The sequence below is a fragment of the Staurois parvus genome, unplaced genomic scaffold (assembly GCF_062004578.1).
Source record: "Staurois parvus isolate SC_StPar_1 unplaced genomic scaffold, SC_StPar_1.0 ptg000155l, whole genome shotgun sequence".
In the NCBI taxonomy this organism is placed as follows: Eukaryota; Metazoa; Chordata; class Amphibia; order Anura; family Ranidae; genus Staurois; species Staurois parvus.
Genome location: NW_028317951.1, coordinates 14,994,512 through 15,014,845, shown reverse-complemented (window position 1 = coordinate 15,014,845; position 20,334 = coordinate 14,994,512). Strand labels below are relative to the sequence as shown.

General features: G+C 38.8%; 1 protein-coding gene across 1 annotated transcript in view; it reads right to left on the bottom strand.

The window, feature by feature from the left end:
- Positions 1 to 5,570: 5,570 nt before the first annotated feature.
- Positions 5,571 to 20,334, bottom strand: part of PRKCI (protein kinase C iota) — a 148,374-nt gene continuing 133,610 nt past the window's right edge. Inside the window, exons 16-18 of the mRNA XM_089675487.1 lie at positions 18,299 to 18,388; positions 16,894 to 17,009; positions 5,571 to 14,343 (exon numbers count right to left, since the gene is read on the bottom strand). Coding sequence (XP_089531613.1) covers positions 14,256 to 14,343; positions 16,894 to 17,009; positions 18,299 to 18,388 — 294 coding nt within the window. The 3' untranslated portion in view covers positions 5,571 to 14,255. The remainder of the gene's footprint in view (positions 14,344 to 16,893; positions 17,010 to 18,298; positions 18,389 to 20,334) is intronic.

Genomic DNA, 20,334 nt, shown 5'->3' with positions numbered 1-20,334 from the left:
CAGTGATGGTCTTGTGAGGCATACCCATGGAGGGATGCACAGACCTCTACAGGCTAGACAATGGCACCCTGACTGCCGTTAAGTATCGGGATAAAATCCTTGGACCCATTGTCAGAACCTATACAGGTGCAATGGGTCCTGGGTTCCTCTTGGTGCACGACAATGCCCGAGAGTATGCAGGCAGTTACTGGAGGATGAAGGAATCCATACCACTGAATGACCCCCATGCTCCCCTGAACTAAATCTAATAGAACACCTCTGGGATATCATGTTTCGGTCCATTCGATGCTACCAGGTTGCGCCTCAATCTGTCCAGGAGCTCAGTGATGCCCTGGTCCAGATCTGGGAGGATATACCCCAGGACACCATCTATCATCTCATTAGGAGCATGCCCCAACATTGTCAGGCATGCATACAAGCACGTGGGGGCCATACAAACTACCATTTTGAGTTGTCGCAATGAAATTTCAGCAAAATGAACTAGCCTGCTGCACCATTTTTTTCACTTTGATTTTCGGGGCATCTTTGAAATCAGTCCTCTGTAGGGTGATAATTTTCATTTCCATCAAACGATGGGGCAGCTTTACGTTCCTAACATTACCCAGTCCATATCAGTATAGATATCCAGCATGATATTTTTCCCATTGAGATCTGATGTTTTCAAAGTGTTCCTTTAATTTTTTTTGAGCAGTGTATATTGATAGTATTTGCTTGAGCACTAGAGGCTTTCTCCCCCCCTCCTATTTCAGAGATGTTTTAGGTCCATACTTCACACTTTTTAGTTTTTTTAGTCTATCCTAAGTTTTTTTTTTCTTTTCGGGACAAATAAGGATTTATATTAAAGGCTTGATTTTTTTTTTCACAAAAAAAAAAAAAAAAAAAGAAGAGGTTTATACTTCTCTGCACTGTGCATGGGTACTGCAGAGAACACTGTCAGGTAAAAAAACAAACAAACAATGATACTTTAGAGTCACTTATATTTGAAGGCAGATTTGGACACAGATTTTATTTCCTTGGTTTCAATAGGGATAAAACAGTGAATTATTTGAGGGAAAAACAATTACTGTAATTTTTTTCAATGCAATGTTTACATAATTAGCAAAACTCCATGTAATTAACCTAAAATTTCTTCTGATTAAAAAGATATTACAGTAGTGTGATATTTATTAGTGATCTGTTGTTGCAGCATCACATGGGAGACTGAATTAAAAAAAATAAACTATCCCCATTAACTCCAAGACAAAGGCATTGGATGACATTTGCATTCATTGTGTGAACATCAAATATTTATACAAGCCTATGTAACATTTTTGGATTGCAAACCTGCACAAATAGCATTCATTGTCACACTTTTTCCTGGCTTCTTAAAAACTACTTCTCATTTTAGTGCTGCATTATTGTGCAATAAAATTCCCTTTTGCCACGTGCGATGCCATATAACAAAAGTGATAAAAAAAAAAAAAGTCTTGTAAAATAGAAGGGCAACTTTGATGCCAAATGGTCAGTCCTAAAAGTGTGTTTAGTTGTGGCTTGAACAAGGAAGGGTTAAAACCCACCAGTTTGTCCTACCGCGTAATGCGAGGTTCTAATTGAACGACATTCATTTCTGGGTTTGATCAAACCCTGTTAGGCGATTGATAAAGTTTTGAAAATGGTGACGCTAATAGCGCCAATTTTGTGTCCATATCTCCTCATTGCCATACAAAGTCATCTATGATTTTACCCTATGTATTCTGCACTGTCAAAGCATTACATATGACTTATCTGTACTTTATCTTTTGGTATAACTGCATATCCTGTGGTTTGTCATGCAAGCATTTTCCATTTGATCTAATGCTGGACTATTGTGCCGTTCTTTTTTTTTTTTAAATAAAGAATTTGTATATATAAAAATACTGGCAGTTTATTTTTTTTCTCTCAGTCTAGGTCCACACTAATGAGGTGTGGGATACCGCATATAAATCGCACAGGAATCGCACCACAATCCTGTGCGAATTACATGCAACGTCTGTGCGGTGCAATTTGAGCCATACATTATGTATGGCTCAAATCGCATCGCATCACATCCACACCAAAAAGGTGCAGGACCCTTTTTTTTTTTAATCTGCACCTGAATCGCATTGCGTAGTTCTCACCTATGCGATTTCTGGCAATCGCATCGTGTTTTGCAATCTTTTTCAGGGTGTCATTAATTTATCATTGACACCCGCACCAAACCGCATGAACGCCATGCGATACGGGAAATGCACAGGATTTGCAGCATTTCCCACACCACATTAGTGTGAACCCAGGCTCAGTGTGATTAGGAAAATTTCCCTTCACCTCCTGTCCTAGAGATGCAAATGAAATGTCTACAAAGGGAGGGGAATTCCATCCTTAGTTGTTACCAGAACAGGTAACACTGCTGGAAGATTTACTCTCACCTCTTGTTCTGGTGACAACTCTGTCAGAATTTCCCATCCTTTACTGTTTTGGTGAGAATGGACACCAGGTAGGGTTGCCACCTCATCCCTTTAAAACCAAAGAAATATTAATTACACAGGTTTTGGGGCTAATTTAATGCAGATAAGGCACTAAGGGAGTTTAATTAGCACCTTAATCAGCCACAGAACTGGTGTAGTTTATGTGTTCGGTTTCAAAGGGATGAGGTGGCAACCCTATCACCAGGACAAAGAGTGGATGAATCTACCTCATGGGGACAAGGACAGCAATTAAAACTAAACTAATTTTAGTCCCCCCCTTTTAGCTATACATTAAGTGGTTAATAAGCATATTTTTCCCATTGGGAATTTAGAAAGACAAAATAAGACACATCTCTAGCAGTTTGCAGTCGATAACATTCTCCCTCTAGTGGTCATACGTAGGATTGCAGAAGCTAAACATGACCCTGTGCTTTGCTCATGGAGGGCAAAGCAATAGGTTTTATGTATTTCAGGTACTTATATAGCGTCAATATATATTGTACATTCACATCAGTGCCTAACCCTCAAGGGGTGTACAATCTAAGGTTCCTAACTCACATTTATACATACACATACTAGGGCCAATCTAGACAGGAGGCAATTAACTTACCAGCATGTCTTTGGCGTGTGGGAGGAAACCGGAGTACCTGGAGGAAACCCACGCAGCCACATGGAGAACATGCAAACTCCAGGCAGGAGGTGCCATGGTTGGGATTCGAACCAGCAACCCTAGTACTGCCAGGCTGAAGTGCTTCAGCCACTGTGCCCACTTTTAACACTGACCACTAAGGCTTCATTCACAGTTGTGCATTTTGTAGCTTGAAGCTCCAAAAAAGCTCAAACTTAAAAAAAATAAATACATTTTTCTCTATGATGCTTGTTGACGCCTGATTGCGCAAACAGGCACCACAGAGAACAATTGATTTTTTAAATTTGAGCTTTTTTGGAGCTTGGAGCTTCAAGGTTCATAATGCTCAAGTGTGACTACAGCCTTATAGCTGCATGTACTTACCTTACTTTCTCCCCCTTACAGTCTATGCACTTGCAGACATACCAGGTTCGTTAAGTATGGGGGCATATTATTCACTCCACTTCCTTGCACATAAAAGCACCAGTGTTTGGCAGCTTAGACATCCATTATTGTCACATTGGAAATAGTCCTCAACCCTGTTTAATCTCCCAGCCCTCCTTAACCTACATAGGTTCCAGCTGTGTCTACAGGCACAGGTCCAGTGTACCTAATAAGAACCATGCAATCCATACACAATCCTACATATGCACCAGGTGAAGCCATAGAATGAATAGTTTAAAACAGTGAAGTTTTCCTTATCCACTTCAGCTCCGAAAAGTTTTACCCCCTACATGACCAGGCCATTTTTCCCCATTTAGCACTGTGCTACTTTAGCTGGTAATTGCACAATCATGCAATGTTATAGCCAAATAAAATTTATATCCATTTTTTTCACACAAATAGAGCTTTCTTTTGGTAGCATTTGATCACCACTGTTTTTTTTTAATGTTATTATTTAAATGAAAAAAAAGATGAAACATTTTGAAAAAAGAAAATTTTTAACTTTCTGCTATAAAAAAAATAAAAAATTTTGGCCAAAACGTCTTTTGCTACAAGTCTTTGGTAAAAGAATCTCAATAAGGGTATATTAATTGTTTTGCATGAAAGTTATAGTATCTACAAACTATATTGTATTGAAATTTTATTTATTTTTTAAACTAATGGCGGCTGTCAGCGACTTATAATAGGACCGCGATAGTGCGGCGGACAATCTGACCCTGACGTCTCCAGTGACACTAATACAGTGATCAGTGATAATACTTTACACTGTCACTGTACTAATGACACTGGCTGGGAAGGGGTTAAACAAGTGTGCTTATCAATATGTAATGTGTGCATTATGTTCTGCTTTTACTAACAGATCTCTTTGTTTCTCATCCCTGCTTTGCAGGGATAAGAAACATTGTTCCTTCTGTACAGAGCTCTGTGTTGATTGTCAACACAGGGCTCTGGACTGTAATTGCACACAGCCTGTCATGAATAATTGACCAGGACCTGCTAACAGACCCCCGCTGTGTATCAGCAGGGGGATGGGGAAAGTGCACACCCTAAATCAGGAAGTGACACACCAGTACGTCTTTCTGCCTGCATGGGCCGCTGGTCTACATTACAATGCAGGCCAGAGGTCCGGAAGTGGTTATTAAACATTAGTGTCCACCAGACATGATACCAAGCTGTAATGGACATGACATGTAAGTGGAATTAGGATGATTGCGTTTTTGAATAGTTAGATGGTAGGAGACAACTTGCTGCCACGTATTCAATAATGAAAGGTTACTTGTGAGTTTAAATGCTACTTTGGCCTTAGCCAAGATGTGTGCTTGCTTGAAGTATACAATAATGCTGATAATGAAAATGTATATTAAATTATATATTTAAAAAAAGAACACAATACATCAGATGCTTGGTTCACTCTGTACTAAGCAGTAGTGGACCAAATCTGCAAATGTAAGTGGTGACACAACACAGATGTGACAGGTTTGTGTGTGTATGTGTATATATATACATATATATATATAAATATATACATACATACACACACACACACACTTTTACTTTTTCATTGTAACCAGCTGCTGCAAACATATTAAGAGCCCCTTGACACTTGATTTATGCACTGAGGCGCACGGTTAGGGCAGCCCATTAATTTTGAATAAACAGGTACTGTAACTTAACACATGAAAAACTGCACCTTTAGAATTTTCAGCAATGCAGAGCACCACTACGTGTGTTGGTTCGCTACAGTGCAGGTGCACTGGCACCTTCTATGTGTGCATTGAGGTACCATTCTAAAGGGAAGGGCCGCAACATTGCACACATTGTATTGTGTACTAACATGGACTGCCCAAATGCATGTGTTTTATGCAACATTACTTCAACTCATGAATTTGAAGCCAGCCGCTGACTGTCATTTGCACTTTACTTACCATAACAAATAAGCCAAAACAGCATTACAGAGTGGATAACCTGCAGCTTACAGAACTGAAGGACACCATGCTTAGATCACAAAGAGTTTTTCCATGTACTGATATACAACCTTCAGAGTTTATATAAACATTTTATTAAAATGAAACCAAATTGCAGTTACACGTCATGTCACATATTATGTTTCTGTCTCTATGGGCAGACTTTGCTACAGTATACAATGTGTGAAACAGCATATGACAAAGTACTGCAACACAGTAACAAGATATGATAAAAAAAAATGTAATGCTATATACAAGCAAGCACTATTATAGTGTTATACACAGGAGTCCTTTGTTTTCAGTTTAAATGATTGCATTTTTTTTGTACTTCCAACAATTTACAATGTTTCCAAGCCGGGTACCACTGTTACAGGCTTATGCTGTAAACTGACAGGAGTGATTAGAAAGAGCATGATGTTATTGTTACACACATATGGTCTGCTAATATTGAGTGCTAGTCTGCTGTTAAAAGTATTTTAGCACAAACTGTAACACCCCCACTGTGATACTTCAAGGTCCAGAAAACAAAAAAAAACTGCTTTTATAAAGAACCTACCAATAACATTCATAGATATAGTATATAAGTAACAGTAACACTATCTTGACACATTGCAATAACGTTTAACGTTGTACTAAAATCTTGCGCTACCTATACAGCCATTGCCAACCATTTTAAACTGTAGAAAGCAAACCAGACAAAAAGGGAGAGCTGCTTGAGATTTGGTTGTGTAAGGGATTTTTAACAGCATGATGAGTGCTTCCAAGGACAAGAAGCACCTTCTACTGAACACACAGGTTCTCCATCATGCTGGTTAACCTCTGTACAAATGACTGCTATTCATTCCATACTCTCTGTATTATCATAGAGTCATAAAGAAGATCACAGCAGTCCCTGGCGCTATGCAAATTAAGTGCAGACTGGCAGATACATCATTGCCAGTCACTCTCTTGGAGAGATTTGACCTTCTAGGGTTACCCTTAAAAGTGGGCAGCTAATTTGCCCTATGAGAAATAAAAAATAGATTTTTGTACTTACTGTAAAAGTTCATTGAGGGGCACTGGGACAGTGACCAGCCTGGTATAACCTCTCCCACTCCCAGTATGCTTCAATTTTGTAACAAGACCATAAACACAAAAGGGTGGGGCCTGTGTCCCTCAATGAACTCCAAGAAAATGATTTTACAGTGACTACAAAAATCCAATTATGTTTCTCATTCTTTGAGGGACACAGGATTCAGACACATTTGCAGACTCAACAATAAATAACAGAAAATTATGACTGCCTGCAGCTCAAAGAACTGTCTGAAAGAGTTTACATCCAAAGTTGGCATCATATGAGGCCTGAACATCCACCTGGTAAAACTTAGAGAATGTATGAACAAAAGACTAGGTGGCAGCCTTGACAGGAAAGGGTGGTACCCCACCCTTAAGACAATTAGCTTGAATGATGACCTGTTTGAGCCACAGAGAAATGGTGGAAGGAATAGCTGGCTCCCCATTGTGGGGACCATCTGGGATGACAAAGAGAGCAAATCTTTATGATGGAAGATAATGTAGACATACACTACATTCAGACAGACAGTACTTGGGTCCAAACAGGGAGGAACAGAAGCATAATGTCCTGGTTGAGGCAAGAGGCCAAAATCACCTTTGAAAGGAAGGAGAGTTTACCTTGTCCTCCATGTAGCACAGAAAAATGTTCTTTACTGGACAAAGTCACCAGTTCAGACGCAAGCCTCTGACACAAAGGTGTTGCCAAAAAGGAAAGCAGTCTTGTGAGTGTAAGTTGAAAGGGGATTATCTGATAGGTTTAAAAGGTGGTTCCTGAAGTGAGAACCAAATTCAAATCACATGGAGACATGCTTGGGCACACAGGGGGAATTGCAGAAGAGATATCCTGTACAAATGTCTTAAATAATCGGAGCCTAGTGGTCTCTGGAATAGGAGCGCAAGTGCTGAGGTCTGACCCTCAATAGTACTCAGGGCCAATTGCTGATCCAGGCCCGATTATAAAAAAACAGTCAGGATTTGTGCAACAGAATATTGTCTGCGATTGATACTTCTTTTCCAGCATTAAGCAAAGTATGCTTTCCATTTACAAAGGTAGGCCTTGAGGAAAGTGGACTTTCTGGCTTTGAACGTCATGAGGATCAACAGTTGGAAGAAGCCTGTTTTTAAAGACCTCAGCTTCTTACATGCCTACTTCTCAGTCCAACATTTAAAACATGTTTTCTGTGTGCCAACAGATATAAGGCTCATGCAGGAAACAAGACAAAACAACTCCACAAACCAATCTACAAACTAGTAAAGGACTGCAGCCATGAGCTTAAAATGCTCTGCAAACAGAGGATCAGTGTGAAGTTGGATTCTAATTATTTTAGTCTACTCCCCTAATGTTTGACAGACTAACATCAAGGCCATAGCAGGTTGTAAAGCAGGGCCTGCCAGAGAAAACAAGGTTTATCTATAGGATCTTTAGGTACTGGCACATCCTACAGGAATTATCAGCGTTTAACTAAGACCGCACACTGCAGAAACAACTGTGGGAACATCCCACTTCTTAATAAATGTCTCCTCAAATTGGTATTGGACTGCAAAAAACTTAGGAGGGGTAAACAATTTATTAGTCATTCTGACATATAATACAACTAATGCAGTACACAGAGGTGTGAAAAGTATCACAATGCAGATCCCAGTGCCCGAAGGTCACATTTCAGGAAGACCCCGCTCTCATCTAGTCCAGTGAGGACTGAGTATGGCTTCCAAAGCTTTTAAGATACTCCAATTTGAACAGCTGTAAAAAGTGAGCAGCTAAAGCAATGTGTAGATGAGGTCTTGACTTAAGATAAAAATAATCACGAAAAAAAGAAAAAAAATGGCTATTAAAAATGCTTAAACTTTTTTCAGTAGTGAAAAAGACATCCATTGTCCTAAACCAGTAGCAAAAAACTGAAACATGCTAAAAGTTGGTCGGGTCTTACCTGGCTGGTCACTTTTTTTATTTCATTTCAATTGAAGCAAAATTGAGCTAAATGACAAAAGCACTTTAATGCTATTTTAAATGCAAGTCTTGCGAATGTACAAAAGCAGCGTTAATCAAAATGTCTGAGGCATTATAGTTGGGTGTATTTCATTTCACATCTGTTCATTGTAATGGCTATGTTGTGAAGACACTTTTAGTGAGCATCACCTGAATAATGCTGTGGTCTTGCTGGGTATAAAGAACCTCAAATTTACAAGATTCCCTTTAAGCAACTTACTTTACTGAGTCATATGCTATAACTTTTTGTTTTAATTTACTTTGCTCAGATAATTAAGGCAAAATAAAGATTGAAACTTCATGGATCAAGGGTTTATAAACAGAATGGCACATACTTTGCCCCAATCTAAATACAGAAGTAACAATCACACATTAACTGTTAAAAAAAAAAAAAAAAAAAGTGGAGTAAGAAAAATACATAATGCAATAACAGTACAAAACTGAGCGGTTTTGTGCAGTAAACAAGTATAAAAAAAAAAAAAATCATACAAACTTGTTAACTTACATAAATTAGACCAGGCAATTTAAAAGATCCTGTTAAAGACACTTACATTACGAAGAATAAAAACTGAAAGCCTGAAAATGAGAATCTTAAAAACATCAGTCCATTAAGAGGCATGATTTGGTAGTTTCTGACAAGTAAAAAAATGTAAAGGCGCAGAGGTGCACTGAATGATTTCCAAACATGCATATGTTTAGTACATTGCAAACACATCAACATTATGAACAGTGATGCTCTTTCAGAGAGCCTGTAGACAGCATAACGTAAAGGCTTTAGAAAAGTCTCATACAGACACTTTTGCTTCCAGGTTACCTGCCATAACATTCATTAACGGTTAAGGTATTAAGAATGCCAGGTATGTAACTGTAAAAAAAACATGAGGTTGGAGAAGTTTGTGCATCACTGAGGTGTATGTTATTAAAATGACTCGTAACTGTACAGTTTTACATACATTTATAAAATCTATGAAGAGATTTATAAAATCATGGAAGTGTTGCCTATATTACCCCTAAGCTTTTATTTCCTAAAGCACAGCGGGAAAATCAAACATGAAGTCTGAATGATTGCTGTGGGCAACACTTCCATTTTAGACTTTTCCAGTTTTCATAAACTGGTTCTACAGTATTTAGGACTGTAAAATAATGCACCAAGCTACAGGAGATGAATAGATATTTGAAGGGATTCTGTTGAGCAATGAACTGCTGTAAGAAGGCTCTGTTTTAACCAAGCATTATGATTCGTGCATTGCATTATTAGTTTTGGATCAAAGAAACACCTTATAGACTGAACATGTCATCCATGAGTTGGCTGATATGACTATTAAAAGCCTTCTCACACAGATTTTGTGCCAAAGATTAAAGCTGAACTCCAGGCAGATATAAAATACACAAATTAATACACTTCTGTATTCATGTTAAATATATATTTAAAAAAAAAAAAACAACCAGTGTAAATATCAAGATTTGACTTGGTATATGCCTTTGAACCCTCAATGCATCAAAGCTCAGAATGGGAAGGGGTGAGGAAAAGGCAACACAAGGATCTAGTCAGTTCATGTGCCAACAAGGAACATGCTGATAGAAGAATACAGTAGAGTGGAACCAAGATTAGTTCACTGATGTCCTACTTTTTTTTTGTCCAGTACCTAGCTGAGCATGGATCAAGGACAGCCTGGGTTCATAGGAAGGAAGCTGAATAATGCTGGCTGTCATTCAACATGGAAGACTGAGTACATCTAATGGTGAAAAAATACTACAATGGACAATTTTGGACTGAAGGTGTCTAATGAAGCAAAAAGATGCTTTTTCTCTGTTAATTGGCTATTTCTGATAGGAGTTCTGCTTTAAGAGGAGAAAAAAAAAAAAAAGGAAAAGAAAAATGCAAATTGCAAAAAGCAATCAGTGGTTCGTGGGTGCAATGGTCCTGGCTCCTGCAGACTTTTTCCTCCAGCTCAGGTCTGTACCTAGGTAGACATGTTCAGTTATGAAGCTGGAAGAAGTATCAATGGACTACAAGTGTGTTGACCTGACCACATCTGTACCCTATTGAGAATTAGAGTTTCTTCTGTCACAGTTTTTTCACTCTCTGTCCTAAATATGAGTGTAACCGGAAACACGGCCTGAAAGGTGGAGTTAGCTTTTAAATCTTTTTACATTCCCTTTGTGAGGTTTGGCCAGCAGTCTTTGGTCTACTCTCAGGTTTTCTGCCAATTCACCTCTACCCTCAAAGATTACTTGCTGCTCGGATTGCTGGGCGCTTCTTTATTTATTTTGTTTGGAAAAACCCATCACCATCTGCTGCTGATCCTATATCAAATCACAGAAGGCTGAGAAATTACATGACAGAACCACATAACCAAAACAGCTTTCTTGGTGTACTCGGAACAAATACCTCTAATACCTTCAAAAAAATGTGAAGTGTATTCCCTTGTTCACTATGACCATGGAAACACTGTAAGCATCCAGTGCAAAACTACATACAGTAGTAGTAAATGAGAAAAAAATGTGTCATAGACCAATACTAACTGGGAAATGAAAACCACCAACTACTAGTCTATGAATAAAACATTCTACAGTGGCAACTTCCTAACAAATTTGAAGGATACACTGTTAATAATCACAATAAGTATCTAAACTGTAACCACACTGACACTAAGGTGCAAGTCTGTGGCCAGGCAAAATGCAGGATACATGAAGAAAACCTGTTATGTACCAGGTAGGTTTATTAATGTTGTAATAATGCAGTCAGCATGTTAAACGTGTCTAGGAACTGTGGCACTATTTAGGGAAACTCATTAACACTTCTGCTGGAAATCTGACAGAATAAAATGGAGTAAATTCCATGTTTGATGGAAAAATGTTCCTTCCCCCATGCAGTCAGGGACTAGAAAGCCAATAAGATGAGCAAAGAAAAAAAAAAAAAAAAACAGACAATGCCTGAATTTTCCATTATATATACAATGCAGGCAATATCTGCCATCCTAAACACGAGTGAAGCTACAGCCTGTATCGATAGAAAACCTCAGGAACTATATAATGGAGTTATAGAACAAGAATGAAGCCCATAAAGCCAAATTGAAGAATTCCAGGCAACCTTGTGAGTAGGATTTGATGAGAAAAAACACTGATGGCATTTGATTTACCTCAACAGGGCCTGTATAGGATTTGTTTTTGGTGCAGGCCTTACTTTACTTGGACTTAAAATCACTGTATAATCTCAATATATAGAATCAAGAACAATCCTCTGTCTAATTGCACTGTGCTCAATAAAGTTAGAAGGATTTGGGGGTCTCTATTTTTTTTGTTTTTCATTTTTAAACGTTTTATATCTTTTACGGAATATATTTTTAAACAATGTATTTATCATCTTTGTTTTGCATATAACCATTAATACAGGGTGCACACAGAGATTCACAGAACATATGGATTTACCTAAAGAGACCACAGCAGGCAACCTCTCTCTGTCTCAAAAACGTGTCAAGAGAATGGATGGGAAGGGGAGAGAGATGAATCACTGCTCTGACTATTCATCAGTGTGTAAACTGAAACCTAAGCTATTGAGATCTGTAAACACATTCATTAGCAATTCAACTAAGCCTATTGTGTCAAACATGTGAGGAGTACTGGCTAGAAATAAAGTATAAAATATTTAATGGCTAAATTTCATATTTACCTGACAAAAATAAAGGAAAAAATAGAATATTTGTATTCACTGCAATTTTTTTTCCTTTGAGTTCACTAAGAGTTGCATTCAAGATCTAGTTGTGATATCCCCACCCAACAATAAAACATTACATTTTTTAAAGAAAGAAAATATGTGGCATGGGATTACCAGTGAGCCAGGAAAGATCTGTTACTGTTCATCAAACCCCAATACTGAATTTTCACTGCAGCCTGGACTTCTCATATAATGTGTGTCTACACATGCCAGTCTGAAGCTATTCTATTACATGAAATGTCAACTGCATTTTAGAAATGAGAGTAACAAAGTTATGTCATGGTCAGAATCTCACAATTAGAAATATTTCTGTATGTTATGTGAAAAGAAATGTATAACTGATGAATTTGGCACCAATATGCAGTAGATCGGCATTAAACTGCTTTACTCTCTAGGGTTTTCTCTGTGATTTCATTATAGTGGCACAAAATGATAGACAGTGTTTTTAGGGGATTATTAATGCAGCTCACAAATCTTTCACAGTGCAGACTTTATTTTAGCGTTTAATAAGCCATGTACGGAATATGAATGTGTGCATGAAGCACAGCTGAACTGGCTATCATTACTGTCCCTTAAAATCTTCTGTTCCCAGCTTAATTTGTTATGTGGGTTACAAAGATTGCACCAATCATATACGTCACGGGTACCTGGGAACCCGACTCAGTTTTACATAGACGTTTCTTGTATATCTGGTCTGGTAAAAAGACCAATAACGGTGAACAAAACCACAGTGGTCTCTCCTGGAATGTGTTTTAACTCCCCCATGTTATTCCTGATTAACATTTATTAGGCCATTGATCTGTAACTTGCACAGCCATTTCCCATCTGTGGCATTGACCTATTTAACTATCCCATTTTTATTTCTGATAAAACACAAAAAAAATTTGTTGCCACAATTAACAATAAATGTATGGAATCCTGATCTGGTTACTAATTTGAGATTCTGGCAAGTGTGTTGAACGAGCTAGTATGGGAAGTATGTAATTTATAGTACCAAGATAGGTTTTTCCACATGTTGGCACCTTTCCATGGTTTTTAAGAGCCTGCACACGCAAAATGTTGTTACCTAAAGGGTCTGTAGATTTCCAAAATGCATTTATAACAAGTGGAGTTCAAATTGTACTTGGTGTTGCTGATTACCATATTCCTAAACTACCAATGCTTATATTTTAAAGACTGAATGAAAGAGCATTTTAATAATTGTCAGTGCACTTCTATCTGCTATATACACACTCAAGATCATTATCTAGCTCATGGGTGCTAAACCTGTGGCTCTCCAGGTGTTGTGGAACTACAAGTCCCATGAGGCATTGCAAGGCTGACAGCATGACTCCCAATGGCAGGGGCATGATATGACTTGTAGATCCACATCACCTGGAGGACCACAGGTTGAGCACCCATGATCTAGCCATTTTCATATTAACTAGAGATGTACTGGGCACATCACATTAGATTCTAGTATGGAAAGACCAGATGGCTAATGCAGACATCATACAACAATTCAGTTCATTGTCCTCAACATCCAGTTCAACATCAAGTCCAGACCAGTCAATGATGAGTATGTGAATGAATGTCCAATCTGTTAATAATCAGGGTGTCTGGAAAGGTAGAGCTATCCATAAGTGTATGATGGTACTAGGAAGGCAAAATGGTATAAAATTCACATGCTGATCAATTGATATTTGGAGGCCAAGGGCAAAACAGTTGACCCTTTCCCTTAATAACCACATATGATATATTGTATAACTGGTCATGTTGTACATCTATCAATGAGACAGCGAGAGCACTAAGAAAGGACAACATATTTAGAAAACCACTGAAACATTTATGTTCAGCTGTTAAATATATCACATTATAAGGAGAGAGCCAAGTCCCCCCACATACAAGAGAGCATAGGTGTCCATGAAGGACTGGTTTGCTGGCAGCGGGAGGTCTCCTTTCAGCAGATAGAGGTCCAGAAACTGCACAGGGCAGGGGAATCGCTGAGCTGTCCCATTCATCATACACATTCCTCAGCAGACATCAGCAGTGGGTTGATGTATTCAAAACCTTCAAATTCAGACTGGTCAATCTTCCTCACAGCATCCCTGTTAGAAGTGGAGAGAATTTATTTAATGAGCTGTAAATGCATGGTGTAAAATACACTGCAATCACACTACATAGGGGGGCCTGCTATCGAGATCAGATGTGAAGGAGATGCAAGCTTTTATTAGTTGTGGCAATTACTGGTGTAAAGGATAGTCCCAGGGAAATTATTTATTTTTATAGGGGAAGACCTGCTCACATGTACTCCATGTATGCAAGTTAATTTCTCATTTAAATTAACTACAGTGAAGCCCCAAGCCACATTGCTCCAATATATATTTAAATGCTGCAATACAGTAAATGAATCACTTTTTGTTCATCCTCCAAACCTATTGTTTCTTTTTCTTTTTTTTTTTTTACTTCTGACCTTGATAATCATTGACTCATAGATGGTTTCATCTTATAAAGTCAGTGTTTTATATCAGCAGCCCTCGCTCTGGTACCCTGACTTTCAATAAAGTCAGTTCCTTGTAAACTCCCACCTTCTCCAAAGGAGATATTATATTACTGAACAGCTGAGTTCACAGCTCGGATATTGTGTGCTTTATTTACCTAGCGTATGTATTAAAACTTGGGCTGAAAAGCTGATTGTACAGCAGAAGTTTCATCACCAGGATTCTTTATCAAATGCAATCTCCCCCTGAGCTATTTCACATAAGCTGGCAGCTTAAAATATAATTATAAGTAAGTAACTACAATGTAAAAGGTGAATGCAGCAGTTCTCCACTATGGATACTATGCAGTATGGGTGGTGAAAGCACAATGGCTGCAGCTGTGTGATTCTGCAACCAATGTCCCTTTACATTTAATGCTGTATATGCAGCCATGTTTATACAAGATCATTTTTTCATTTTGTTGACAATCAGAATCTGATAAAGATATACACACAGATACATATGAAAAGACAAAGAACATCTACTATAGGTGATTTTGACATGGCAGACTGCCAATATGGGCATCACTCCTGGCAAGCAGACTGAACTCAAGGAAAAATTGATCAAATAGGTTAGAAAACCTTGTCTGATTACTCCCACATCTAACAAAGTACACAAGAGTAAACCATGCATACAAGCTTATATGACAGCCATCTGGCAGATGACCCCTTAGATGATCTTCATTCCTGCATGTTTGAGCACCAGGGCTGTGCTGCCCATAAGGCCAATCTCAGGCAAAAGCCTCAAAGGCAGTACTCATATAGGACTGGTGGGGGTGACAAGGAGGCCAGAATATCAATGGTTGGATGTGCAGTTCTCCATGCAGCTCAGCAATGCTGAGCCTGGAAGAACCATGGTGGCTAGGGGGAGTTTTGCAGTAAAAAAGGGTGGATCCTTGGCATGGTTGAGTGACATATGTTAATAGAAAGCACGCTGAAAAACCACCATCATTATGTTCCCTTGTAGAAGAACAGCAGTACCAATTGATGAATCAGATTGAGGCAAGGATTTTATAACAATATTGCTTCCCACCCTGCACTGTACTGCTGCTTTAAATCTGAAGCCAGGTTTGGTTGGTATACCTAGGTTTAGAACATTTTATGGATTTGACAATGCAGGCAAAGTAAGGATCTGTCTGCAACTAAGATGGGGTAGTGTAAGGGCACAAATCACATTAATTCTCCTCATCCTACATCACACTTTATTTGGCAGAGATCCCTTTTAACCACTTGCCGTCCAGAGGATTTACCCCCTGCCTGACCAGGCCATTTTTTGCAATACGGCGCTGCGTTGCTTTAACTGACAATTGCGAGGTCTTGCACTGCTGCACCTAAATTAAATTTATGTCCTATTTTACAACAAATAGAGCTTTCTTTCATGGGTATTTGATCAACTCCGCGGTTTTTATTTTTTGTGCTATAAACAAAAAAGCACTGACAATTTTGAGAAAACAACAGTATTTTTGACTTTTTGCTATTAAACATGTCCAGTAAAAAAATGTAAAAAAAATTAAATTTCTCCATAAATTTAGTCCAAAATGTATTCTGCTACGTGTTTGCTAAAACAAAATCCCAACACGTGCAAATTAATTGATTTAAGTGAAAGTTATAGCGTCTACAAATGGCGGTACATACTGGAATTTTATTTATTTTTTTTAAATACTAGTAATGGTGGCATACAGCAACTTATAGCGGGACTGCGATGGGCATTCTGACACGGGGAGGGGGGGGGGGGTGAACTGCCAGTGACACTAATACAGTGATCAGTGCTAATAAAAAGCACTGACACTGTACTAATGACACTGGGCAGGAAGGGGTTAGCATCTGGGGCGATCAAAGGGTTAACTGTGTGCCGTTTTACTAACTGTGCTGTGTGTGTTTTACTGTGTAAGCTATGCAGAGCAATACAAAGCAGCAAAGATGGTGCTCACAGGGGAGAGAACCTTCCTGCTCTAAAGACTGATACCAGGATTATGGCTGCCGCCATGATTATGTTATAGTAACTTCCATCCAAGGACATATGGGTATGTCCTATGGGCTGGAACTAGTTAAAGGATTATTTTTTGGAAATAAAAAAAAAGGCTTCTCACAGTACAGAAAGAATAGCAAAAGAACATACTCATCATCGGGAGTAAGCTGAACAGGCTCATTAGTAAACTGTACATCAAAATTATCCAATCCATACTCTCCACAAATATTTGGCTTGAAAGGAGGGACCACTTGCTTTTGTTCCATCTGAAACAAAATAATAGTTTCCTTTAATATACAATATAGAATAAGTGCAAAAGTACAATATGTTTAAACAATAACTCCAGGAAGAATAAAGAAATGCAGGAAGGTTAAGAGTAATGTCTTAAATCTGAACTCCTGGAAAACAGCTACATAAACAGATAAAAAAACCATATATCAAAGCTATTTTACCTGCCGAATGACTTGTATTTCTGTCCATTCAGTTCTCAAATTTACACAGCTCAGCACTGCTGAGGGGGATTGGGGCAATGGAAGAGGATAAGTTTGGTGAAGGAACAGATCTCATTGAAGGTAAGTAACATCCCTTGTGCCGATATATTTATTGTTTTTGTTTTAGATACAGTGCTGCAATAGTTTGTCTTTTATATCTGCCTGGATATCAACTTTAAATTACAACTGCTGCATCTTTTGGATGAATCAGAGCTAAGAAAAGACCACTGGCTGCACAGCAGTACTGTTACCCAACACTTCTGGTGACAGTACAGTACAAAGAAACAGCAAAGTCACACTAAGACTGGATTCACATACAGGGGTTGGACCAAAAAAATGGAAACACTACATGATTTGCAGGTGTGAAAGTGACTACGTGTTTTGCGTTGAAAGCGAAAGTGATATAACATTCTTTTGCTTCCGCTGTGTGAGGAGACACCTAGATATCAGGTTCGAAGCCTCACTTTCGTCATTCACTGCATGTGCTGCTAGTAATACGGAGTCATCTTAGAGCTTACTGAGCTTCAAAGAGATCAAATTGTTGGTGCCCGCTTAGCTGGTTCCTCTCTGACTGACGTTCACAGTTTATTTGTTGTGTCACGAGGTACAGTATCAAAGGTAATGACAGATCCATTTTCAGGGAAAGAGTCGTCTGATAAGCATAAGCGCGGTCAACATGGTCAAATGACCGAAACGAAACCGATATTTCGCAGGATTGTGACCCAGAATAAGAAAACTGCTGCAAAAGTGACTGCAGAGTTCAATCCCAGTCTTCAAGGACAACACATCAGACGTCGTTTTCCCAGAAACTGTATAAGCCGTTCTTCATACACAAAGAGGAGGAAAATGTCTATACCTTGCCAAAATCTATCTATAAAACAGACTTCACTAATCTGTTTTCTTCTTTGTTGAAGTGAGGTGAGTACAACATGAAAACTTCCCAGAGCTAAAATTATTTTTCAGGGAAAATAATAGCAAAAGATCTAGTCCAGATTTCTGTGACGTGGCCGTTACATCTTGGTGTCAAAGACTGAATTAGTCTAACAAAACAGCCAAGCACTTACAAGGTCCCAATCAACATTACGAAAGAACTGATGTCCTTGAATATCAGCAAATCCTGTCTGTGGATGACAGCCAAGACGATCCTTTGGTTCCTGAACATAACAGCAAAGAAAGAGATAATTAATCAGCAATAGAGGAAGAACAAATAAGGCAAATAGACAATATGATATTTAATCATGTGGAGTGATAGGAATACATTTCTGAATGACTTATAAGTGTATAGATGTGACAAATACTCCCTTCCCTCTCTAATACCACAATTCATTTTTCTCATTGCTGCTAATAATGACGTTTTTGTTTCTGCTGTCAGGAGACAGCATTTCAAAGGGACAATTGAATAAAAATTACCAATCTGGGAGTTTCATAAACTGCTATTAAGGCAGAGACTCGTGAAAATAACCAGAATAAGAATAAAAAATATGGGGCAGTAGAACAAAATCACTGTTTTTAAATGTCAATGGAATACAATAAAAAAATAGATTTTTGTACTTAGATCAGGCTGTACTGCCTATTGTCTAGGCCTAGGATGTAAACAACTGACAAGGCTGGAATGTTCTGCCCAGCACAGTCCTTGGTACTCTTATTGCCGCTGCAAGACTTCTGGTTCCTCCCTGATGGCTAAAGTACACCATTATTGTGGCAGTGTCCAACTTAACCCAACAATGTTGTTTGGAAAATTGGATTTCTCTGCTGCCCACTTCCCATGCACCAAAAAGGTATCTTTCAGATGGCATATGTTGTTAGAATCTGTCAAGATAGTGGAAGGAAGGATATTTTCAAATCCACTGCAACATTATTGAGCCACCAGGCCAGGGATGACCTAGTTCTCTATGCCAGGAAAATCGGCTTGTTTAGAGACTGAGAGAGATTTATCCCATGACAACAGAATGTTGAGTGGAAGAGGTCTGGAGTGGAACTGAGCAAACAGAACTGCCTCAAACAAGGCTGCCATCATGCCCAGAATTCTCATGCAGGATCACACTCCAAGTGATGAGTCAACTCCAGCAGACTTCTAAAGATGTAGGATCCAACAAAACTTTAAGGTCTAGAATGTTCATATTAGGTTGTCAGAATCCGTGCTGAATGTTACCTCAATAAGTGGTTGCCCAAAAAAAACACATTCAAAATGCCATGGGAGACAGCTGGGCTAGCACAGGACCAATACCTTGAACACACTGAGTGTGGAAGACAGACCAGTTGGTAGGGCCAAAAACTGGTATCAAGTGTCTACAGCAAAAGAGAAATTGCACTGATGTGCCGGAAAGATGGGTACATGCAAGTACACATCCTTGATGTCCACAGAGGCTAGAAAGTCTCGATGATGGAAGAAGGATATTCCTAAGCTAATTGATTCCACGAAAAATGCTTAAACCCTAATGAAGACATTTAAGGCCTTTAGATCCAAGAGGTCTGGATACCTAATTTTGGTTTTGGAAATATGAATAGGTTGGAGTAAAAGCCCTAAATCCCTTCCAGCAATAACTCCTTGATCAAATGATCTGCTAGAACTGCACTGATGTCTGATAGTTTGTGCACAGACAAAAGCAGACTGGGTCCCATGAAGTGGGGAGGAGGCAGAGAGTGGAACATTAGCTTGTAGCATCTGTATCCACATCTCTTACCCAGGTATTCTAGATTCTGACCAGTTTGCGATTGGGATCCGACATGTTGCACTGCTTGATAAAGACAACAATTAAGACCAGCAGGTAAAAACCTTGGGTACTCACAAACCAGCTGCTGAATGCAATAGAAGATCAATGGTCAGAGGTGACAAGGTCACTTTAGGTGGCAACAAAGATTAACCAGGAAGTGCAAAACGTTTGCGCATATGACCAATGGCAAAAAGATGCTATACCTCACACAGAAAAGACAGGAATAGAGCCCAGGGTGCGCATGCTCAACACTTAAAGTGATTGTAAACCTCAGACATGAAAAATGAACAAAGCATATCCCTCTATAGTGTGTGCTTGTCTCAATTCAGAGCATGTGTCATTTCTATTGCTGCCTTGCTCCTCTGCTATCTGCATGAGTCAATACT